Genomic DNA, 25201 nt, shown 5'->3' with positions numbered 1-25201 from the left:
CATGTCACTCCCCTGCTCAGAACCCTCTAATGTGCTACAGGGTTCCAGTGTACTTCGAATAAAACCCCAACTCCCCACCACGGCCTGCGGGGCCCTTCCTGCTCTGGCCCCAGCCTGTCTGTGCACTGCTTCCGGCTGACTAGTCCAGCCATGGCCTTCTGCCTCCATCATAAAGCTGCTAAGCTCATGTGCATCTCAAGGTCTTTGCACTCTGTTCTTTCTGCAAAAAACAGGCCCACTGGTTTTTATGGCTCAAATATTGCATTCTCAGAGAGTGTTTCCTTGACCATGCTGGCACATGTCATCGTCCACCCTATTTTATTTCTTCAAGGCATTTATTAGTATCTGAAATTGTCTTCTTTGTCACGTGCATTTTCTGACTCACAAGAGTATAAATTCTGTGGGAGCAGGGACCTATGTGCCTGCTCATTTCATGTCCTCAGTGCCTAGAATAGCAGTTCTTGACTAGGGCATTGATCAATCTGGATGGGGAAAAAATTTTTTATTTTCAGTAACTTTTAACTGAAATTTAGCATTTTTCTCATTTATTAATATAGACAATGAATCACAGTAACATTAACAGTACCTGTGACTTTGTCACCAGTAGAAATCACAGATATTTTCATGTTACGTAAGGATTGTACAATGGCTCAGTTTGGCTGACCAGCAGAGACTGGTATCTCAGGGTCCTGATTTCCTAGGAGAATCAGGTGACCATCCTGGTCTAATTGGTTTGGCCTGGGAGGGCCCTCTTGTGGGTAGGGAAGTGGTTCTCAGGGAGGGGACTGGGCCAGGCTGAACCCATCACTGGGGGTTGCAAAGCTGAGGCTCAGCCAGGCCTCAGGGACTGAAGCTGGATGGGTGGGGGTTTCTCTGGGCCCTGGGAAGGATGTTCCATTCTACTTGGTCCTGTTCTTTCTTAGCATGTAAAATATCACTTGTCTGAGAGTTGCTGCCCATAAATTAGGCTGTTTTGTCAGTGGCAAGACATGCAGGAGTCAGATCAGAAATAAGCGCTCTGTCTTTCCTTCCTGCTCAGGCTTCCATAGAAAGTGTAATAGGTAACACACTGTGGCTGCCATACTTCGTCTCTGGGTGGGCTTGGAGCTGCCGGGGAAGGGCAGGCAGGTCGAGGCTTTTGGAGGAGGACCCCTGCACTCGGACCCCTAGCCTCGGCTGTGTTCCTTAGCAGTGGAAGCCCATGGTTTCACAAAGCACTATGAACATTTAAAGTTAATTTTTTGTTTGTTTTAGGAAAAAAGAGTAAATAAATGAATAGAAACTTTCAGGATAAGATTAACACTGATAGTAACTAATAATCTTGATCAACAGCTTGCCCTGAGCTGGGCCTGTATGGAACATTTTAAATACATTTCCCTAGGCTGGGCACAGTGGCTCATGCCTGTAAATCCCAGTGCTTCGGGGAGGCTGAGGCGGGAGGATTGCTTGAGTCCGGGAGTTTGAGACCAGACTGGACAACATAGTGAGACCCCTGTCTCTACAAAAAATAAAAAAAATTATCTGGGTGTGGCGGTGCATGCCTGTAGTCCCAGCTACTTGGGAGGCTGAAGCAGAAGGATCGCTTGAGCCCAGGAGTTCGAGGCTGCAGCAGTGTATCACTGTACTGCAGCCAGGGCTATAGAGACCCTGTCTCAAAACAGAACAAAACAAAACTAAACTTCAAAACCCAAATACATTTCCTTATTTAGTTCTCACCTAGACTCTTGCAGGAGCCAATGTCAGGGATGGTTAAGAGCCTAGGCCCTGGCATTGACTGATCAGGGTTTGAACACCCCAGTCCTACCACTAACTATCAGTACATCACATTATCTCTCTGTGCCTCAGTTTCCCAGGAATCCAAATAGTCTCTACCTCATGGGGCTGTTGTGAAGGTTAAATCAGCTAAGAATGCTTAGCCTCCTGCCTTGCGCTGTGTCTGCACTCACTGTTAGTGCTGTTAGTGTGTGTGTGGGGGGGCACCTCAGTGTGCCTCTAAACCGTGCCAGGGAAATGAGTGGTCTTGGTGGCATCCTTCAGATGGGAAGAGGGAGAGGGCCTGAGAACGGTGTTGAGGGCTGTGCGACTCAAGCATTGGTGGTTATCAGGCAAGTAGAGAGAGCAAGGCCTCTGGTTGGGGCCAGGCTGTGCTGATTGGGCTCCATGTCTGGGCTTCCCGGCACACCCAGAAAGGAGCAAGTCCACTTCAGCCTGAACTGAAGCAGGTTGGATCCACTTAAAGAGGATCAGTCTGGCTGTCTCCCACTCAGTCTCCCATGGTGACCCTCTGTTAGGCCTGGATTGAGTCACTTTAATCTCGTTTGAACTGATCTGACCAGGTTCCATCCAATCTAGCTGGTTTATTGTGGCTTAGAACAGACTGGCTGAGTTGGCCCTGGACCTCCTGCCCGTTCGGTTTGGTTATCTGGTTTGAGACAGCCCAGGCAACTCGACCCAGACTTGCACCGACTTTGAACTCTTGAGCTCGATTTACTTTTAGTCTCAGTTTTGGGATTCCCCGTTTTGAAGTCTCTGGGTTTTTCACTGGGGTTTCTGCTGGCGAGTCCCATCCACTCAGTTCCCAGGAGGCCTCTCCTTTCCTCCAGGGCTCTCCCTCTCCTCTCATGCCCTCTCTTCTGCACCGGGAAGTCCTCGTGTTTGCTTGCTGATTAATAGCACCCTTCTCTGTTATCATGTGCTAATAGAATGTTTTGAGTATTTTAATTTTTATTTGATTATTTTAAAGGGAATGTGGGAGGAGGGAGATCCCCATTGTAAACCAGAGCTGAGGGTGCTTCTCGTATTGTGATATAATTCATATACCCTAAAATCTACCCGTTCGAACTGTTCAGTTCTGTCATCTCTAGTGAATTTTTGGAGCTGTGTAACTTCCCCCACGGTCCAGTTTAGAATATTTCCATCCCCTCAGAAGCTCCTTTGTGTCCACGAGCAGGCAGTCCAACACTGATGTGCATTTGGTCTCTATAAATTTACCTTTTCTGAATATTTCCTAAAAATGGAGTCATTCAGCACATTCTCTTGCGCCTGGTGTCTTTGCTTTCTCCTTCCCTTGCCCTGCAAACCTCCCTCCTCTCCTGGTCACTTCCTGCTAAAAAGCTGTTGGTGGCCACAGCTCCGTGTGTTCAGTGATGTGCTGAACACTCTCCTAGAGGTGTGTGCACAGTGGTGAGAGAGCAGCTGGTTCTGCTTTGGGTGGTCCAGGCCTGGGAACCAGAAGCACCATGTGAGCAGGGTCCTGAATCATGATGGGGTGGTGGGACAGCATGAGCAAGCCACCAAAGCATGAGGTGTTTGCCTCTCTGTGCCTCAACTTCCCCACATGTAATAAGGTGTAATAGGACCTACCTCAGGATTGTTGGGAGGGTAAATGTTGAGTTAATGTATGTCAAGCACATGCACATGGCGGGTACCATATGGGGTTAACTGTTATGCAGGTTGTCATTGATGAGACAATATGGTGCCCAGAGGAACACGGTAGAATCAGTTTGTCCTCTTCCCCCCACCTTTGTTTTAGAACAAAGACCAGAAACTCTAGTGTCTGCAAGGGCCAGGCAAACACTGAAACGGCTGCGCAGGCCACGTGGGGAGAAAGGCGCTTGCTCCAGTCTGAAGGGCAGGCTCTGCTCCGCCCAGCTGATGGTTGTCATGCAGGAATATGGGCCCAGTATTGCCAGAAAAGTCAGAAATCCAGCATTCTACATGAAATCTTCTAATTTTTAAATATTGGTAATTAATTTTAAAAATATTAATACTGTATACAAGCCCAGCAACCTATATTTGTGGGCCATATTTAACCTGAAGGCCACCAGCTTATGACCTTTCTTTCAAGATCTCCTGTGGATGTCTGCTCAAGTCTGGCATTATTGTCTCCTGGGGGTGGGGATACGTTGGGTTTTGAAGGCTGGTTCTCATGAGCCCCTTTGCCTTGCAGGAATTCTCCAGACAGGTTATGTCACCGGTAGAGGCTGCCCTGAAGCTCCCTGCAGCCTGGAGACTATGTATAAGAGGAATGGTCTGATGGCTAGCGTGTTGGTCACCTCCGCCACTCCACAGGTACAGGGGCTGCGAGGATCGAGACAGTGCGTGGGGGTTGGGGGGGGTTCCTTTCAGCTGACCCAAGCCCCAGCTGAGGCAGGGACAGCAAGGCTGCAGGGCTTCGTGAATGCCACCATTCTTAGCACTCCCAAGGCCCCTGGCCACGCCAGGCGTGAGATTTGGGAGGCAGTCAGCCCTGAGGATCAGTATGTTTTCTGAAGTCGTTCTCTTCAAAGAAAAACAAATACCTGCCCAGTCCAGTTGTAGCAAGTGCCACATTCCATTTTGGTGGCAAGAAGGGATCAGACCTTTCCCAGGAAAAGCCGCTGCTGATTACAAATAAGTCACACATTCTGGAATGAAGTCAGACAGAAGTCATTCCAACTGGCCCCGGGTTCTTATTTACCTTGCTCAGTAGGAAATGGCTGTAAGGACTGGTGGTCTGGAGTGGCCTGGGCCAGGGCCCCTGCCGTGGGGTTTGGGAGTTTGCTTTCCCAGCTCAGTAATGGCACAGAGGCAGGCAGGAGGAGCCGTGCCACCTGAGGCCCAGGGTGCCGCTGTGTTGTATGCGTCACGCCTGCTCCTCTGATAAGCTGGCGGGGCAGCATCAGGGTTCGGCCTCACAAGGCCTTCATCGTCAAACCGGGCTTTTGAAATGACCCTGGGTAACCAGCCAGAAAGAAATGAACCAGTTCATTTCTTGTAAACCTTCCAAAAAAATTCCTTATTTTGATTTCTGGTCGTGAAATTGGACTTGTGGGTCCTCTTAAAATTCCCTAATGGTGCAACATAGGGCTAAGTAGACTCGCTGCTGCAGCGGTAGCATTATTGTTACTGTTATCATCAGCACCCGCGAGTGTATTTGGTGCACCTTTTGATTAAACAAGTCCCCTCATATGAGTGTGTGTGTTTGGGCAGGTATAATGTGGCATTACAGGAAACTTACGATACCTGAAATCCCAGGAATGAACTCTGTTTGGTAGCTAGAGGAATCAGACTTCTATTTCCATCTATAATTTACACTTCTTTCTTCTCTGGTCTGTGTGTATGTATATGAGTGTGTGTATGTATGTGTATATACAAATATGTGCACACACTCGTATATACTGTGTCCGTGTGCATATATGTGTATCCAGTACACGGTAAGTACTCAATAAATATTTGTCAAATGAATCAACAAATGAGTATGTGTATAATTGAAGTGCTCAATAAATTTTGGTAACTGAGTGACACATTTACAGCCGTACACACCCATAATTTGGTGCTCACTGTATACCAGGCACTCTTTTGCATGTTCCACAGGCATTCTTTCACTTAATCCTCACAGTGCCCCTTCAGGTATGTGTTAGGCTTATCTCCAGTTTATAGATGAGGAAGCTAAGCTATAGAGAAGTGGACAAACCGGCTTCAAATCACACAGCTTCTAGGTGGATGGGGATTCAAAGCCAGGCCTCTCTGACTCTCGCGTTGGTACTCCTAACCATGACACTGTGCAGTCCTAAAGAAAATCGGCCTTGTCACCCTGATTTAGCCTGCTTCCTGGAAGGTGGGTGTAGAGGTGCAGAATGATTTGTAGATAACTGCTCAGCCTCTATCTGTGAGACTGGGAGATGGAATAGACTGCCAATTTCAGAAGCATTGAGGAATAAGCTTTATGACTTTTCAGAAGTTCATTCTAACATCCTCAGGGGAGAGTGTCCTATCACCTGTGGAACTTTTAAAATGGCCACGCCTGAGCTCACCCCCATCCCTTTGAACCAGCATCCCCTGGGGTTGGGTGGCGGAACGGTATCATGCCATTTGCTTTCTCAGCTTCACTTTATATAACCTGTACTGCAACCCTGGAAAGTAGGTTTTAATATTACCATTTCTAGATGATAACTGAGATCCAGTAAAATGAACTTGTGTGAGGTCAGGTAGCAGCTGGTGTGGAGTTGGCATTTTAACCAGGCCTGTCTGACTTCAGAGCTCTTAACCACTGCGGTGTACTGCTTCTTAAGATCATCTTAGGGTTTTGGTATAGTGGACTCATTTGTAAAACCTTTTAATGACACAGGCCTATTGAAATCTACAGGTTTAATTCCTGCTTCTCTTTTTAACCTCACATTTCCAGTTGTTGACTATTGGTTTCCCTCACTGGCTTAAAAACACTCTAGTTTCCAGTAAGATTGCAAAGTTTTTCCAGATATAGCCATTTTGGAAAGAGTGAAATAAAAGAAGAATTAATAAAAGCATATTCTCTAAATCCCAGGCCAAGATATTGAGGTTAATGGAAACCACAAAATCCTTCTTCATGGGTTGAGAAGAATAAAACCATTTTATGAACAGGGCACAATTTTTGGGTGGTAAGCTTGATTGATTCCCAAAAGTAGAGTCCGATGAAATTAAATAAAATTAAAGAGAAGGTATGTTCAACATTCTGGGATCCCTATAGTGTTGGGTTTTGTGAAATCAGACACATTTGGGGAGTTTTAACTTGCTTTTTTATGGGAGACCCTTTTTTTATAGGCAGGACTCAGAGTGTTCTTAACACAGGGACTCTACTAAAATAACTTTCACACCAGTCTCCAAAGCCAATTGGTTACCTCTCAGCTCATCAGCTAGTAGGCTTTGAATTCCAAGTGGCCCATACAAGAAATAAGCCTCAAGAGCCATTTTTACATTTTACGTAACAATTTCCTGCAGTGACTTCAAGTAGGAAAAAAAGGTGAAACCAGGTAATGTTTTGAGAGACATATGAAACAGATTATTTCCTCAGGCATCCTACGATATGAAGGCCTGTTCTCTCTGAAGGAAGTTTGGGCTGTAATTTTTTAACCCATTGCTAAACTGCTGGCCAGAACAGTTAGGGTTTAGCAATTGCAGGTATGTGTTTTGGGGTCAGTTAGATACAAAACAAGGTTCACGTTCTTGCTTTTAGTTTCGTAGCTAAGGTATCTTGGAGAAGTAACTTTGCCTCTACTTCCTTATCTGTAAAATAGGAATAATAATAGTATGTACTCATAGTGGCACTCATGAGAATTAAATAAGATCATGCACATGAAGTGCTTAACACAATGCCTGGAATGGAGTAGAGTGCTAAACGTGACACTTTCTTCATTGTACAGTTCTGTCGCTCTCCCATCCTCAGCTCCGGCGGAGGTTTGGGAGCAGTGATCTCAAGCCACTCACTCAGTGGGCACCATCTGTCATCACTCTCCACAGGGCAGCAGCAGCTCGGACTCTCTGGAGGGCCAGAGCTGCGACTATGCCAGCAAGAGCTACGACGCCGTTGTCTTCGACGTCTTGAAAGTGACCCCAGAGGAGTTTGCTGTAAGTGACACAGAGCTGGCATGGGCTGCTGGGCACCATGCTTTGCGGGGGGGGGCGGGGGGTCATCCTCTGGGCCTTTTGCTCAACTTGGAAACACCTGATCTACCCAACAAGAGGGGAGTGTTGAGTAAAGTATGGTACATCCATTATGAAATACTATGCAGCATTAAAAAGGGCGCTGTCAGTCTAGAAACTAACCACCTTGAAAGGCATACCCAATATGTACATATGAACAGTGGAAGAAGCAGACTATAGCACAATTTACAGAGAATATACCATTTTAAAAATTCATGCACAACACACACATATGTTTGCATAATGTTTAGATTTGATGTTTACATATTCATAAATATCTGGATCTATATAGGCAAACATTATTTACTATAGTTTCTGGTTGTAGATTCCAGGTAACTGGCATTTGATTTTTCTTCTTTTTGTTTATTTGTATTTCCCACATTTTTGCAATGATCATTTTGTACAATGATAGACAATATTATTTGGGCAACTTTTAAAATTATAGTTTAAAAAATTGTTTTCTCTTCAAACAGTGTGTTGCTGCTGTTCTGACCAAGGGACTGTCCGTGTGGTGGAGCAGGGTTGGCTCCTTGTTTTGCCATGACTTGGTTTCCTCCTTTTGCCCTTTGAGGGCAGAGGGAGCATATTGGCTCTGGGGTGCCCTCAAGCCTGATTGGGAGTGCTGCCCAAGGGCTGTATTTCTCTCTGGAACCATGGAAGTGTTTCCTACCCATGCCCACTTCTTCTCTATTCCCCTGGCATAAGACGATTCATGTCCTGTGGGTGCCGTGGGAGCTAACTGGGCCGCCCGTCATTGCTCTGCCATCATTGGCTTCCACATTTACTTTGTGCCAGTCCATGCTGAGCCTGGCACACGCATCATCTCTTTCATGCGTCCAAGGGATCCTTTTAAAACCTGCTTCAAACTCTGCAGTGGCTCTCTCCTACTAGAGTGAGACCCAGAGTTCCTCCTGTGGCCTCGAGCACACTCTGTGGTCTGGCCAAGCCTCTTCTCCTACACCCAGGCCCCCTTGCTCACCAGCTCCCCACTGGCTACCTCTTTCTTCCCCAGACCCACCCAGATCCTCCTGCCTTGCTCTTCTCTTCTCCAGCTGTCTGTTCAGTCTCTGTTCAAATGTCAGTCCTTAGAGAGGACTTTCACTGAGCTAACATAGCATCTCTCTATCACTGCCTCTCCCCTTCATAAATTTTATTACTACCCAACATTATATAATAATTAATTTGCATTGCATATCTCCTCCACTGGAATATAAACTCTCTAAGGATAGAACTTTATCTGACTTGTTCACTGCTTTTTCCCCCATTGTTCCAAATATGCCTGGCTTATAGTAGGTACTCAGTAAATACATCTTGACTGAGAGAATTCAATCCTCACTGCAACCTGATGAGGCATATCATTAGATTCCAATTTTATGATAAAGAAACTAAAGATCCAAGAGATTAATTGTCTTACATGGATCATATAGCCAGGTATTGGCAGATCCCCATATCTGAAAGCCTCATTTCCTGATTATCATAATGCTAGTAGGTAATAGGAGCAGCTCCCATTTTTTAATACCTACTTTGTCTAGGTCTTTTTTCTTTTCTTTTTTTTTTGAGACAGAGTCTCACTCTGTTGCCCAGGCTAGAGTGCCGTGGCATCAGCCTATCTCACAGCAACCTCAAACTCCTGGGCTCAAGCGATCCTTCTGCCTCAGCCTCCCAGGTAGCTGGGACTACAGGCACGTATCACCATGCCCAGCTCATTTTTTCTATTTTAAGTAGAGACGGGGTCTCACTCTTGCTCAGGCTGGTCTCGAACTCCTGAGCTCGAGCAATCCTCCTGCCTCAGCCTCCCGAGTAGCTGGGACTACAGGTGCACGCCACCACGCCTGGTTAATTTTTTCTATATTTAGTTGTATGGCTAATTTCTTTCTATTTTTAGTAGAGACGGGGTCTTGCTCTTGCTGAGGCTGGTCTCGAACTCCTGACCTCAAACGATCCTCCGGCCTTGGCCTCCCAGAGTGCTAGGATTACAGGCGTGAGCCACCATACCTGGCCTTGTGTAGGTCTTATGTTAAATGTTTTACATGTATTGTTTAATTTACTTTTCACAACAGCCTTATAAATGAGATAATTATTATTTCCAATTTGCCAATGAGCAAGTCAACACTTAGAGAGGAGAGTCACCTCTTTACGCAGACAGTAAGTGGCACAGCTGGGATTTAAAACCAGGGCTGTCTGACACTCCAGACCTGCACTATCTATGAGAAATATAATACAAGCCACATATGCAATTATAAATTTTTTAGTAGCCACGTTTAAAAAAATAGGTGAAATTAATTTTAATAATATATTTTATTTGATTCTAGATATCTAAAAAATTATCATTTCAGCATGTAAGCAACATAAAATTAATGAGATACTTTATATTCTTTTTTTTCAAACTGAGTCTTCAAAATCCACTGTGTATTTTATGCTCGTAGTAATAGCAACACTTTAAGTGCTCGGTGGCCACATGTGGCTAGTGGCCACTGAATGGGACAGGGCACCATTAGAGTCTGTACTCTCAGTCACAAAGCGGTATTGCCTCTCCTTTAGAAGACTTCCTAGACCCTGCAGGCTGATGGCCTAGCTTCCATATTGTTTGTGCATGTTTGCCAGTTGCATTTTTAAGAGTTTTGTTTTTTAGCTTCCCAAAAGGAATGAAGCAACAATGAATCTTAAAAATCCCTTTATAGCTGTTGACCAAGTGGAATGGCAGAGAGTTAGGCTGCATCACAGAAGAGTATTGCCTAACAGGACTCCTTGGTGAAACTCTGAGCTTGGTTTCCTAGCCTTAGCCTAGAGCATTGCTTGGCCTGCTCCACATCAGTTTTCTGAGGCTGGAAACACTGTAGGGAAAGATAGTGAATGCTTTGAGGGTACAGTGCTAGAACTTTGGCTACCCCTGTTGGAGCCAGTGTGTCTTTAGCATACATGTAAAACCAGGTCCCCTGGAGTATTTGGTCTCTGGGGAAGCATTGGAGTTGCTAGGGGTCAGAGTTGAGCCAGACCACCTGGCATTTCAGTTTCCTGTGTAATAAAATGAAGGAAAGAAAAAACTCAGATACGAAAGTCCATTAAAAGAATCATTAAAGTGATTCTGGGAAGATGATAGTGACAGCATGGTTTTTTATTCTCTCTTAATCTCTGCCTCCCCCTCAAAAAACCCCAGCATTGAGAACAACTAAATAGCAAACCCTGAAACCCATGAACAATATTCACAATAAAACTAGGTGACAAGTTATCCCCATCAACCCCAAAATATAAGTGGCTGGAGACATAGCACTAATAACCCCAAGACCTGTATCAGATCTTGGGGAGAAAGCAGAATAAGCACTGGGGCATTTGACAGACTTGAGAATCAGAGAACCCCAACTTGCCAGCAGGTGTTTACTGGAAAGTTCAGTGGGTCAGTGTGAGAACAGCAGCTGAAATTGGTAGGGATTTTGACTATTCAAATAACGGGTGGGTAGAAGGAATCTGCAGGTAGCCGCTATAATCTCTTGAAATCAACCAGCCAGGGCTCCCTTCTAGGATGAGGCTCCATACCCAAAAGATATTCAGTATGGGAGTGGAATAAAAATGATCAGGATGGGGACAGTTACGGCAAAGGAAAAAGAAGGTCTAAATAAAAGTGTGTGTACATGTATGTATGTATATTAGAAATCTTAAAAAGCAACTGCCATGTTTTTGAACAACACATGAAAACAAACTAAAAGAGAGCTGTGTGAAGTTAGAAAAGGTAAGTTCAGGAAAACGAATTTTACATAAAAATAAGCAACAGGAAATTATTGACGTCAAGTATTTTTCAAAGTTATTGTAAGAAAAAAAGAGGAGAGAAACCCTATAGACAATGAAAGCATACCAGAAAGGCATGCCACAAAACGGATGGAAGCTATAACTGTGTACTTCCAAATGAGCTGAGAGACACTAAGATCATACAGTAAGACACGAGCAACATAAATTGGAAATAGAAAAATCTCAGAGATGAGATGACAGAACTTAGGAAAGAATTGAAAATAAAAGAATTCTTTTGGAAATGAAGATTGAACTAGAGGGAACACAGAAAGAGATAAACATAACAGAAAATGCCTTATGGAAGAAACTTTTTCATGTCAAAATAAATGAAGAAAGATAATATGACATTGAGAAAAAGTACAAATATTGATGATAGGCAAGGAATATCCAACATACAGATAATAAGAATTCCTGAAGGGGAGAATAAAAAGCCGAGGGAACTGCACAAATACTTAAAAGTATAATTTAAGAAAATGTTCATGAAATAATAAAAAAAAGATTTAGAACAGCATATTGAAAGAGCACATTGTGAAGCTGAGAACGTCAGTCCAAATGGCCAGTACTAAAAGACATATTTTTGGTAAACTACTGGGTTTTAAAGGAAAAGAAAAAATCATTTGGGTATCTAGGCAAAAACAGCAAATGACATATAAAGGAAATAATTAGATTACCATTAGTCTTTTCAACAGAAACACTTTTTTTGCCAAAAGAAAATGGAATAACATGATCAAATGAGTCAAAAAAAAAAAAAATGTGAGCCAAAGATTTTATATCTAGCAAAACTGACTTTAAAGAGTAGATGACACAAACAAACTGTTGTGAACACGCAAGACCACAGAATATTATTCCCCTGAGCCCTTCCTGAGGACTACTAGAGAATGAACCTTAGACAGTGAATGCGATTATAGAAATATCCATGTAGCAAAACTCAATGGAAACCGTGCGTGTGGCGATGGGTGAAATCACACCTAACAGTACACTGCACACTGTCTGGGCGATGGGCACACTTACAGCTTTGACTCAAACAATATAAAAGCAATCCATGTAATCAAAACATTTGTACCCCCATAATATTCTGAAACAAATTTAAAAAAGAAGCGTCCATGAAAAGACAGAGAGCAGTAAACATCAGTTACGGGTGGAATTAAGACTAAATGGGGGTTAAAAGGTAGAGGGTATAGTGTGTAATGAATGTATGCTCAGATAGTAGTGGAGTATGACTGTTACAGTAGAAACAATTTTTAAAAATGGGAGAATGGAGAGAACATGTAAAAATGTTATAACTTTTCTTAATAATTGTATTGCTGGTGGTTGCATTAATATTATTCTGAGACTGTTGTATGTGTGATGTAGGATAAAGTAAATGAATAATCATGGAACACTGTAATCCTAGCATACGCTGTGTCCTTGAGATCAGGACTTTTGATAGACGAGAAAAGAGATACAAATGCAACACAGAAGAGGATAAATAAATAAGTTTTTTAAAAGTGTGCTGAATTTAAATTGGAAATGTCAGTATGAATTCTGGATTGTGGTCTCGAAATACCATTTCTCATGGAAAGAACGCAGGGCTTCCTGGAGAACGGGTTGATTCCAAGTCTGGGACAGGAAGTGTTCGAGATGAGCAGGGTACATCTTCCCAGTACCAGGGAGGAAGCTATCAAGGTCTGTGAGGGTGACAGCAGAGGACTCAGGAGCCAGCTAGAAGCAGCTCTCACTGCCCAATGATAGGAAGATTTGAACTTCAACAGGATAATAATTGTAATTGATTGAGATTTATCAAACAGTGGTTCACTTCTGGATGATAACAGGGGACCAATTTATTATCATAATAATTGATAAATATGAGGAAAGAATCAAGCATTTGTCCTGCCTTTCACTTTTGAACTATAGTGAGTAATCAAACCGTAGATGAGGTAAAGTGTCTCTTTATTAAACTAGTTTGGTTAATAAATGGAAAAGAAATGATAGAATTGGAATATCATCGTTTTGTAATCTCAGTGAATGAAAAAATCTAAGCAGTGAGTATGGACAGCCGCCCACGTCACAAAAGGGGAGCCATTATGCACTTCCTGGCGAAACAAGGCACCACCACCTCGGGTCTCGCCAAAGGGACAAACCTGTGTCACAGCAAGCCTCTTGGTCCAGCTGCTGATTTGAAGGACATACCCAGGATGAAGAACACATTGACCTGCTCCATAAGTGTGGGGATCCCTGTAGGTCAGATGGCCTGGATTCTTCAACAGATACATTATAAGGACTATAAAGGGATAGAGAGAATACTTGTAGATTAAAGGAGACTTAAAAAGCACACATCAAATATTTTAAAACGTGGGCAAGACTGCACTGTGATGCCAAGATATATATATTTGGGTGTTAAAATTATAAAAACAAAACTTGAGGAAAGTCGGGATAACTGGAGTACAGTAGTGTGATCACCGTGTAACTTCGAACTCCTGGGCTCAAGCGATTCTCCTGCCTCAGCCTCCCAAGCAGCTGGGACTATAGGTGCATGCCACCATGCCCAGCTAATTTTTAAAAATTTTTTGGGCCGGGCTTGGTGGCTCACGCCTATAATCCCAGCACTCTGGGAGGCCGAGGTGGGCGGATTGTTTGAGCTCAGGAGTTCGAGACCAGCCTGAGCAAGAGTGAGACCCCGTCCTACTAAAAAAATAAAAAGAAATTAATAGGACAACTAAAAATATATAGAAAAAATTAGCTGGGCATGGTGGCGCATGCCTGTAGTCCCAGCTATTTGGGAGGCTGAGGCAGTAGGATCGCTTGAGCCCAGGAGTTTGAGGTTGCTGTGAGCTAGGCTGACGCCACGGCACTCACTCTAGCCAGGGCAACAGAGTGAGACTCTGTCTCAAAAAAAAAAAATTTTTTTTTGTAGAGACAAGGTCTCACTCTGTTGCCCAGGCTGGTCTCAAACTCCTGAGCTCAAGTGATCCTCCCTATCAGCCTCCCAAAGTGCTGGCATTACAGGCATGAGCTACCACACCCAGCCAAGTGGTTACTTTTGTTGGGAGAGAAGGACTTGTGGTTGGGACCAATCACCTGGAAGAACTTTTGGGGTGGCTCTTTTTTTCTTTAATTGTGATAAAATATAACAAAATTTACTGTCCTAACCATTTTTAAGTGTAAGGTTCAGTAGTGTTAAGTACATCCACATTGTTGTGCAACCAATATCCAGAACTGTTTTCATTTTGCAAAACCGAAAGTCTGTATCCATTGAGCAACTCCCCATTTCCCCCTCTCCTGACCCCCCAGCAACCACCATTCTACTTTCTCTCTGATTTTGACTACTCTAGTTACCTCATATAAGTGGAATCGTACCATATTTGTCTTTTTGTGACTGGCTTATTTCATTTAGCAGAATGTCTTTGAGGTTCATCCATGTTGTAGCATGTGTCAAAATTTCCTTCGTTTTTAAGACTAGGTGATATTCTCGTGTTTGTATATAACACATTTTGTTTATCCATTCCTCTATCAGTTGGGGTGGCTATTTCTTGACTTGGTGGTGGCAAAAAGGTGTTCATCTCATAAGAAGTCATTAACCACGCAGTTTTTAATGTGGTTTTCTGTAAATGTGTGTTTTATAAGAGGATTAAAATCATTTCACAGGTCCCCATGTTTTTGCCAGGGATACTCTATAGCTCTGCCTCGGTCTTTCTACTTCCCCAATGGCTGAATCAGAACAAAAAGCAATGCTGGAACCTGTCTTTATTAGTAGTAGATCACGGACATCCTTCTGGGTCAATATATGTAGATTTAATTTACTATTTTTAATAGCTGCATAATATTCCAGTGTCTGGATGTACTATAATTTTTTTCAACAAGCCCCTTTTGGTAGCCTTTCAGGTGGTTTCCAGATTTTTACTACTACAAATAATGGTACACTAAACATCTATATTTATATCTGTATCTATATCTGTAGTATATAATCTAGATCTATATATAAAGTGCTTTTCTATCTGTGTCAACAGTATGCTCATTTCACTTTTTAGCAGATAATATCTAAATGCAATGCATGATCCAGGATCAAGAAAAAATTGCTATAAAAAACAGTATTGGATAATTAGGAAATCTCAAATGTGGACTGTGTATTAAACAATACTACTATATCAATGATAAATGTCCTGAATGTAATAATTTGCCATAAATTTGTCATCATGTAAGAGGATGATCTTTTCTTAGGAAATACATGCTGAAGTATTTAGGGGTGAAGAGTCATAATATCTGTATGTATTTTAGTCTCAAATGGTTCAGAAAAATGTGTATGTATAATTGTGTAGACATAGATGTAACAAATAGGGCAAAATGTTAGTAATTAGTGAAGCTAAGCAAAGGGTTATGGGAGTTGACCATATTGTTTTTGCAACTTTTGTGTAGGTTTGACATGTTTTTAAAATAAAATATTAATTTTTTAATGTGTTACTGCTATATGACTTTCCAAAAGAAACAGAGCAGTTCATAGGCCCATCAGTTAGTGACGGTGCTGATGGGCAACCAGTGCTATCTTCCTGTTTAATTTGCATTTCCTTGACTGTGACGAGTGTTTCCTGTGGCTCTGGAAGTCAAAGCAGGAGCTGATTACTTTTTATTCTGTGAGCCCTCCTGGTCCTGCCTTGGTGAAGGTGATCAAATGCAAATTTTAAGGTATCTTCTGTTACTAGACATACTAGTGATTTGCCAACAGCTTTTTTCATTTGTTTACTTGGGGTCTTGAGACGTCTTTCTCACGTCACGGCCGTCTCGGGACCCCATCCCTCCCGCAGGAGAGATGCCCTGGCTTCCTGGAGAGAAAAGCCGTTCCCTAGGGGTGTGTTGCAGCTGGGAAGAGAGGATTTACTCAGCCACTGATAGAGGGGAGGAACACTGCATTCAACATAGGCAAAACAATTTTTTTTTTCTTTTTGGTTAACCAAGTAGCTTTCATTTGTCCACATAATAGCAGTTGTTTTCTTTGGGGCCACATTTTGAAGTGCTCCAGTAGGTCTCTCCTCTCTGCGGTGTTCATCTCTACAGAAACGTGATATGTGGAGTTTGGGTATTTCCCTTAAAAGTCTGGATTTTTAGGGCCCTGGACTGGGAGGAAGGAGGAGATAGGAGAAAGGACTAGGACTAAGGAAGGCATTGCTAGGTGACAGCTTGACTGGACATCTGTGTTAAGACTTTATTTCCCAAAATAAGGATAAGCCATTAAGAGACTTGTGGATGAGTATTCTTGTTCAGCGCCACCGCTGGGCAGCCTTGCTGCTTGGAAACAAGAGTGGGAGCCACATTGTTTCATGCTTCTGTTGAGGCTGTAACACACCCCTAGGGAATGCCTCTTCTCTCCAGGAAGCCAGGGCAGCTCTCCTGTGGGAGGGACAGGGTCCCGAGATGGCCGAGAGCCAGCTGTGAAGTGAGACAGGACCTGCCCTCACCCCTCATGCCCCCACTGATACCCACACTCTCCCCTTTTGGCAAAACTGGCTGCCTTGGAGTGTGCAACCTCGTGGGGAAGGATTGCTCATCAGCAACCTTTTTTTCTTTTTTTTCCTTCTTTATTTTTTCATCTATTTCTTGGTCCTGTATAATCAGCAACCTTTTTAACACGTGTTTGGCTTTGTAGTGAAATGGCATGAAATTTAAAATCTGATTTTTACAGAAGTATCTTATGTCGGTATATCCTCGCTCTGGACACTGAATCTTTTTTGGTCAGAGTTGAGAGGATAGAAATGGGAGAGATTCTTCTGAAAACCCTCATTATATGTTTAGAACCAGCTAGTCTATTTTAAGGCTGGTGACCTCTGTTGTTGTTTGTTTTGAATAAAACACCTGAACACATTTTCTGACTTACGGTCTGAGACAAGACCAGAATATTTGAAACTTGGACCATCCAAAAAGTATGAAATGCAATGTCACTACTTTAATAAATCATCTGGAAATTTAGTGGCAAATGCCAGAACTGATGGCAGGATGGGAAGGAAGTTTTCTCATTTTCACATTAGCAGACTTTTGGTTCTTTTCCTAAATGACATTGCAAACATCCTGCCGGTCTCGCGGATAGGGAGTTAACTTGAACTGCAGGGGAGATTTCCAAGGCCCTCTGAGCTTTCAGCTCAAATCTCCTGTCTTCACAAGGCCTTTCTGTTCCCCAGGATGGCAGAATTAATCCAAATGTGAGGGGCACTTGGCTAACAATCTTGATGGGTCTGGCAGAAGAAATGCCAGTCTGTTTGCTGCCCAGGACGCAGCTCTGGGCTCGGTAGCTCTAGGCCAGACATGGGCCTCTGGGCCTTCAGGACTTACTAGCCACTCAACACCCAGACTGTGAGGGCCAGATGCACGTTATGCTGATGTCAAATGCCCCCTTGCCACTGGTGGATGGAACCCAGAGGTCAGAGAGCTCGAGTTCCTCTCCAGTGCTTCCTTTTCCCTGGTGCCATCCCCAGTCTCCCAGCCCGGCTTCCGTTAATGGCGGCATTTCACCCCTGTGCCCATGTGGAGCACTAGCCCCAGGGAGGGGGCAGAGAGGCTCTGCACTGGTGCCCCACCCTTCCCCACCAACTCAGCCCTGAGTGTCCTGTGCTCCTCAGGAGCCCAGTGGCCTTGGACCTCCTTTGAATTGTGCCAGGAGCTGACCACAGTTCTGTATCTAAGTCCTGGATTGTGGTCACAAGTGACACACTTGTGTATTGCCATTTCTCACCAGTGTATTCTTGACATGAGGCTTTTTGCTGGCTCAATGAAACAGACTTTTAAAACTTTTCTCTACAGCAACTTCAGTGCATGGATATTCAACCAAATTAATGGCCCCTTATTTCCTAGCTTACGTATTGGTCAGGAACCATAAATTCACATGCTAATACATGAGCCTATCTGTGAGATTTCCCTTTTGACAAACACACACGCACACACCCTCTTATATATTTATTGCACATCTGCCAGGTGCCAAGCATCCTGTACCTCTTGTCTTGAATTTTCACCAAGACCCTGTAAGATTGGGATTATTGTCATCATTTTCTAGACGTGGTACCTGAGACTGGGGAAGGGTAAGTCATGTGTCAGAGAGGACACACAAACCCTGTGGATTCCAGAGCCCAGGTTCTTCTGCATCCTGGCACCTCAGATGGCCTTGTGTTCAGAGGACAGGGTGTCTTCTCATGTTAATAGGTATCCCTACGCCCTCCCTGCATTTCGCTGGCCTGTCACAGAGGCATCGGCTAACTGACATCTGGCATCCTGGGTGACATGTGGAGGTAGGTGGGTCATGTGAAGTCAGCTCAGCCCAAGCCTGGGCCTGAAAGATGGTCAACAGTGATGCCTCCTTCTGTCACCAGGCAGGCACAGCCTTTCAACCTGGTATGTGTTTTCTAGACATTTGTGCCTCTTAAGCTAGCTAGCTATGGTAAAGGACCAGTTTTTTTCATTTCCAATCTGCTGAGGACTGATACTTAAAAAAAAAAAACAACAAACCACATTAGAAATGTTACAGCTGTGTCAAATTGCTGTGGAAGTTCCGCGTGCTTGCCCCAGCTTCTGTGCTTATCTCATTGTGGCCGGTGGAGTAAACAGTGCATGGCCTCGTGGGGTCTGTGGATGTATCTTGAATAGCACTCTACCATGTAATTTATGGGCAGCATAGACTTCAGAATAAAAGTATAATTTCTATAAGCCACAGTTTTAAAATAAATTTAACTTTAGAGTAATAGATAGTGTCTCTGTTTAGCATTCTGATTTTTAATATTGTGTCTACAACTTTTAAAAGTTACAAAAGTAGTTCGTGCTTGAAACAAAAATCCCAATAGTACAAAAATTTCCAAAATAAAAATGTTCCCCTTGCTCTCAGCCCCACCCTCCAAACTACTATCATCAATTCTTAAATTGAAGGTTCATCTCACATTCAAGAAAGAAGGGTGTGGATGAAGATTTACGAAGAGGGAAGGAGTGGGAAAGGCATTTCGGAAATTTACCCAATGTTTTATTCTGTTCTATCCTGTTTTTTATTTCAAAGGGGAAAGCATAACTTTTATGAACGTACATTACTCTGTATAGACTAAAATAACATGACAATTACCTTTGATGTACAGTATTTTCTAACATCCGTTCTCTCTGTTGCAGAGCCAGATTACATTAATGGACATACCCGTGTTTAAAGCCATCCAGCCGGAGGTCTGTACTTTGTCCTTTATACTCTCCTGTTAATGCTGTGGCTGGGAAGAGAGGATGTAGCCAGCCACCATTAGAGTGACTCAGTTTCATGGTTTCTCTCTTGAAGTCTCTATAAACGCATGTTCTTGATTGAAACCCCATTCCATTCTTGACAGTACACATTTTCCGAGCCCTGTGTTTGGATTCTCCAGAGAATATCCCCTGTCTGGCCTCTGGCAGGGCCGGGATCAGTTGGTGCCCAGAAGCCTCCATGCCTGAGAGCCAATCTTGACATACTAGTTCCTTTACCGTTGCTGAAAATGTCAAGAAGGGGATATGCGAGAACGTTTTTCTAGAGAGCTTTCTTTTTGTTGATCTCAAATTCTGGCGGTTGCCTTGTTTCTGTTTTTGAAACCAGTTGCCACAGCAAAGCATACATATTTACATGAAAAGCATATGTACATTTTTAGAAACAACATATTCAATAAAGGGTAAAAAGTTGATTTGGGTCTTTAAAAAAAATTCCTGGAAATGTTTGGTAATTGATAATGAAGGTTTGGTTATTTTACTTAGGGTTCTTTTTGTGTTAGTGAGTAAATAAAAATCCATTTCAAAGTAGTTGAATAGGCAGAAGAGGAATTTATTATAAGGATAAAGGGGCACTTTACAGAATCACGGGCATGGAGTCCAGGCAGCCTGGCTTGCCGCCTGGGACGCACGTGGGCCAGGCTTCCTGCTCTGCTTTGCCCTCTCCTCCCCTCTCCTGCGGGCTTTCCTGCCTATACACGTGGTCTGACTTGACCTCCCCAAAGGGCCCACGTGTACATAATCCCCATTCAAGTCACCATCCCAGACCAAGACCAGCAGCTTTTGGTCCAGGCCAGCTTAGTCATGTGCCCAGTGTCAGCCCTGTCACCCAGGGCCAAGAGTGGTCAAGACCAGCAGACGGGACCGTGGAACCCAGCCTTGTGAGTGAAGGGCAGACTCAGAGGAGGGGGGTGTGGGTGGGGAGATGCATCACATAGCACCTGCTGTAGCCATGTTGTGAATTCCAGAACACTCTTAATGCCCTTCTTATAGTACTGCCACTATTAAGACTTTGAGAAAGACAAGCATATCTTAACACAAAACCAGACAAAGTATCCAGGCCTTCTGAGAGCTGGCATCTAGTCTACTACAGATTAGGAAGAAACTAGTACCAGTAGCTTCGCTCAGCACTTACGTGATTTGTATTTTTGTGTGTGTGCGTGTGTGTTCCGTGTATGTTGTATTCATTAGGGTTGGGGAGCAGAGCTGTGTTTGCTTTTTTGGAGTGGCTAACTTCCAATCTTTTTCTGCTTTGTTCTAATGTGGAATGATCCATTCTTTCTAATTAAAAAACAACATCAACTCATTGCCTCTTGGAGCCTTTTGAGGGAGTAGTTGTGTGATGGTTGCCTTAGTTCTCAGCTGAAGCTATTTCTGATCATGTTCTCTTCTTGGCTTTGATCTGGAGCAGCTGAGACATTTGGGGCTTTATTCTTCGTCCTGAACATCAAGGAGGGCAGCTCAGCCTGCCAGGAGCCCTGAACCTGCATGTGCCCAGGAGACTGGGATCGCTGCCCAGGCTGTTGGTAGGAGGAAAGGGGGTAGGAGCTTCTTCCTCTTCAGAGGCACAACAGGGCCAGACCAAGGCTTTCCTCCAGGGCACTGCAGTTGGAAGGTGCCTCATCAATGCATATCTTGCTTCAAGTTGTGACAAGACATTAAAGTGGAGACGTTTTGTTTTCTAAATTGCAGCTTATAGCAGTGGTTCTCAAACGTGGCTACACATCAGAATCACCTGGATAGTCTTGGAAACATGGGGTGCCCAGACCCCACCCCTAGAGCATTAAACCCGAATCTCTGGGTTGGGGTCTGGAACCCAGTCAACTCTATTTTGTAAATGTTTGCCAAGTGATTCTGATGCAGAGTGAGGATTCAGAACTAATTGGTTTGAGGTTTCTGGAGAAACCCCAAACTTGAACATCTTGGATCTATAACATGTTAGCTAAAAATGGAAGAGTTTGTTCCTCATTGCCAAAACTGTAGTGAAAGAAGGACCCTGGGAGCTTCCCAGCTTTTTTGCTGTTGTTGTTATTGTCAGCAGACTGAAAACTAGGACTTTTCCTCTTGGGGCTGCCTGCCATGTTGTGCCTGGACCACCCCAGAGTTGGAAGGGCAAGAATAAGGCACAGTTGTAAGTTCGATGTAGGCAAGACTTTCCAGGAAGTAGAGGCCAGCATCTGAGAGCAAGATGGGCACTGCACATGACCTGGGCTCCCAGGATGTCAGGAAACCTGTGGACTGGAGCCTTTCAACCCTGGTCGTACATCAGAATCAGGTTGGGAGTTCTGTAAAAAAAAACACAGATGCCTAGGTGTCATCCTTGGAGATTCTGATTGCTTAGGTTTAGGTGGGGCTCGGGAATCTGCTTTTGAACAGCTCCCCAGCAGTACATGGTCAAAGATGAGGACGGCAATATAGATGATTATAAGACGGATAGCAATTTGCTTTGTGAAATCCTAACTCTCTAAAGATGTTTTTCTTGCCTAGTTACTAAGATTACTCTCAATTCAACCCGCATAGATAATAAGAATAATATTGGCCATGGATCCTGTAGCCAGGATTTGAACCAGGCCCAAGTGCTCAGCTACTGTGCCAGACAGGTGTGACCTGACTAGTACACAGAAGGATGGGCTCCTACATCTTCTGTTGTGGAAACAGACATCTTATTGGGTCTCCATTGTCTAGGACATGCAGATTATGAGCCCTTCCTAGGTCTTTAAGATTCTTCACAACTGGGCAATTTATGCTGGTGGGGTTTAGATATGGCAATTTGGCCTTCTGGGGTTTCCCTAGAAGGCATTGGCCACTTACCCTGGTTGGTCTTTTTCCACCCTGTCTCAGGTCTCTGCTTCCTCCATCTTCCCATCATGCTGTGTGCCAACTCTGTGCTTGTTAACGAGGAGCTGGGGGTATTTAGCTTGAACAAAAGAAGGCTCCCGAGGGATGTGGGCCTGCCTTTGGAGATCTGAAAGGCTTTGAGCAGGCTGTGAGGAGTTATAGTGAGACCTGGATGCTCTTGGGTGGTGTTAGGTATGGTCCTGGAAGAGGAATTTTCTAGGTTTTGGGGTTGGCATGCACAGAGGGTGTGGTCAAGGAGACGTGCATCAATGGGGAAGTGAAGGAGATTTGGATGTAAAGGCTTCTAAAGCTCCCCTGCCCCAGCCATGGGGGTCCTGAAGTCTCTGGTGCTGGCAGGAAGGGAGCTCCCAGTGGTGGAATGGTGAGCATGGTCCTGCCCACTCAGACCTTTGCCTCCGTGTCCTTGTTTGCCTTGCCAGCCCTCCGGGCCTTAGTCCTAAGTACCCAGTGGCTCACTGCCTGAGCACTTACTGTGTGCAGGCTCTAGGCCAGGCACCTTAGATGCAGGATCTCATTTAATCCTCAACAACCTGCTTTATCTTTGTTTTATATATGAGGAAACTGAAGCTCAGACATGTTAAGTACCATAACTTGCTCCATGATTCCTGTATTAGTCCTCTGTCTGTGTAACAAATTACCCCCAAACTTAGCAGCTTAAAGCAATAAGCATTTATTATCTCCCACATTTTCTGTGGGTGAAGAATCTAAGAGTGGCTTAGCTGGGTGGTCTTGGCTCAGGGTCTCTCAGGAGGTTGAAGTGAAGACATTGGCTGGGACTGCAGTTATCTGAAGCCTTGGCTGGGGGTGGGAAATCTGCTTGCAGGGTGGCTCACGCACAGTGCCTGGCTGTTGGCAGGAGGCCTTAGTTCCTTGCCATGTGGACCTGTCCGTAGGGCTGCTGAGTGCCCTCAGGCATGGCAACTGACTTCCCCTAGAGCGAGTGATCCCAGAAAGCAAGGCAGAAGCCACAATGACTTTTGTGACCTGGCTTAGAAGTCACATCCTCTCATTTGCACAGTGTCCTATTAGTGTCACAGATCAGCCCTCTGTAGCAAGTGGGGCACTATACAAGGATGGACACCAGCAAGTAAGAATCGTTGGGGAACATCTTGGGGGCTCCTCTCGCAGGCCTCAGGTCAGAGGTCGAATTCAGGTAGTCTGATTCCAGACCTTTAGTAATTCTGGCTCTGCTAGTCCCCAGCTGTGTGACCTTGAGTAAATCACTTCACCTCTCCGAGTTTCAGTCTCCTCATTCACAGAGTGGGGATGGCAAGGAGGACACCTCTCTCATAGGGTTATTTGGAGAATTAAATGAGAAAATGCAGGTAAAGTACTTCACATGGAGCCTGGAACCTAGTAAAACTTAACACCAACCTTTTTTAAATGTATAGAATGTACAGGCATTGTGCTGAGTGGTTAAAGACTTTATATGTGTGACCTCATTTAATCTTCCACTCACCCTAGAAGATGCAATGGTTATTCCATTTATAGATGGAGAATTTGGCACAGAGAGGTGATACAACTGCCTGAGCAACTTGTCACAGCAAGTAGGTGATGGGAGTAGGGTATGGTCCCTGGCAGCAGGAGTCCAGAGTTTACAGTTATTATTCCTGTTATGGTTGTTGCTGTGACTATTCTTGTCACCCACCAAGTACCCCCTTGTGTCAGTCTCTGGCTTACCCTAGAATAAATGCCTTGCCTCAGCCCCTACCCTGCCATTCTCCCATCTTTCTACCTCTCTGTTCCCCTCCTCTCCTTATTCTTTTAAAACATTTCTTATTGCTAGAAATTTCAAATACACACACACATACACATGCCATGTATATATGAAGAGTGGTAAAATGAACCCTATTACCAAGATCCAATGATTGCCATATTTGCCTTATTTACTTCTTTTTTTCTTTTTCTTTTTCTTTTTTTTTTTTTTGAGACAGAGTCTCATTCTCTTGCCTGAGCTAGAGGGCCATGGCATCAGCCTAGCTCACAGCAACCTCAAACTCCTGGGCTCAAGCGATCCTCCTGCTTCATCCTCCCAGGTAGCTGGGACTATAGACATGCACCACTGTGCCCGGCTAATTTTTTCTATTATTTTAGTTGTTTGTCTAATTTCTCTTCTATTTATAGTAGAGACGGGGTCTCACTCTTGCTCAGGCTGGTCTCGAACTCCTGAGCTCAAGCAATCCTCCCACCTCTGCCTCCCAGTGTGCTAGGATTACAGGCGTGAGCCACTGCGCCCAGCCTCTTTTTATTTATTTTTGGATATCTTTGAAAGCAAATACCTGACATCCTATTATTTCCCTCCTTCAAACTTCAGATGTAGCTCTTAAAAAACAGCTATTTTCTAACATAACCACAATGTCATTATCACACCCAACAAAATTAGCAGTAATTCCTTGGGATCTCAAACTGGGGGAATTTTAAATTTCCCCAGCTGTTTCAAAAACAAACAAAAAACACTAATAGCTATAGCAGTCACAGGGCCTGCACGTTGCATTTGGTTGCTGTTTCTCAAGTTTCCCTCTTAGTCTAGTGCAGTCCATCCTCCCTCCCCTCCCCCATGCCCTTAACTTGTTGAAGATAGGTTAGTTGTGCTGAGTAATTTCCACATTCTGAATACTCTGCTTCCTCTTGGTGCCTTAACTTGCTCACTTGGCCCCTGTGTTTTCTTTCAACTGGAAGTTCACCCAAAAGGCTTGATTGATTTTGGTTCCATCTTTTTGGGAAAAATGTTTCTTAGGTGGTGCTGGATACTTTGTATTACACATCACATTAGGAGATATCTAGTTGTCCTGTTCTTTGTCATGTGAAGATTAACCACTGAGTTCAGGTCGTGACTGTCTTATCTCCATTGTAAAGTTCCCATCTACTTTTTATCTGATGATTTCATCTGTTG

At 44.0% G+C, this 25201-nt stretch overlaps 1 protein-coding gene across 3 annotated transcripts in view; it reads left to right on the top strand.

Moving 5' to 3' along the window:
• RALGPS1 (Ral GEF with PH domain and SH3 binding motif 1) overlaps positions 1-25201 on the top strand; it is a 305604-nt gene that overhangs the window by 76045 nt on the left and 204358 nt on the right. For all 3 annotated transcript variants that reach the window (XM_012639803.1, XM_012639805.1, XM_012639802.1), the window contains exons 2-4: positions 3950-4071; positions 7258-7365; positions 19333-19383. In XM_012639803.1, the coding sequence (XP_012495257.1) occupies positions 4015-4071; positions 7258-7365; positions 19333-19383 (216 nt within the window). In that variant the 5' untranslated portion in view covers positions 3950-4014. The remainder of the gene's footprint in view (positions 1-3949; positions 4072-7257; positions 7366-19332; positions 19384-25201) is intronic.

Source organism: Propithecus coquereli, unplaced genomic scaffold (genome assembly GCF_000956105.1).
Source record: "Propithecus coquereli isolate 6110/MARCELLA unplaced genomic scaffold, Pcoq_1.0 Scaffold142, whole genome shotgun sequence".
Classification (NCBI taxonomy): domain Eukaryota; kingdom Metazoa; phylum Chordata; class Mammalia; order Primates; family Indriidae; genus Propithecus; species Propithecus coquereli.
The sequence above is the reverse complement of the archived record's forward strand: the minus strand, read 5'-3'. Positions and strand labels throughout refer to the sequence as shown.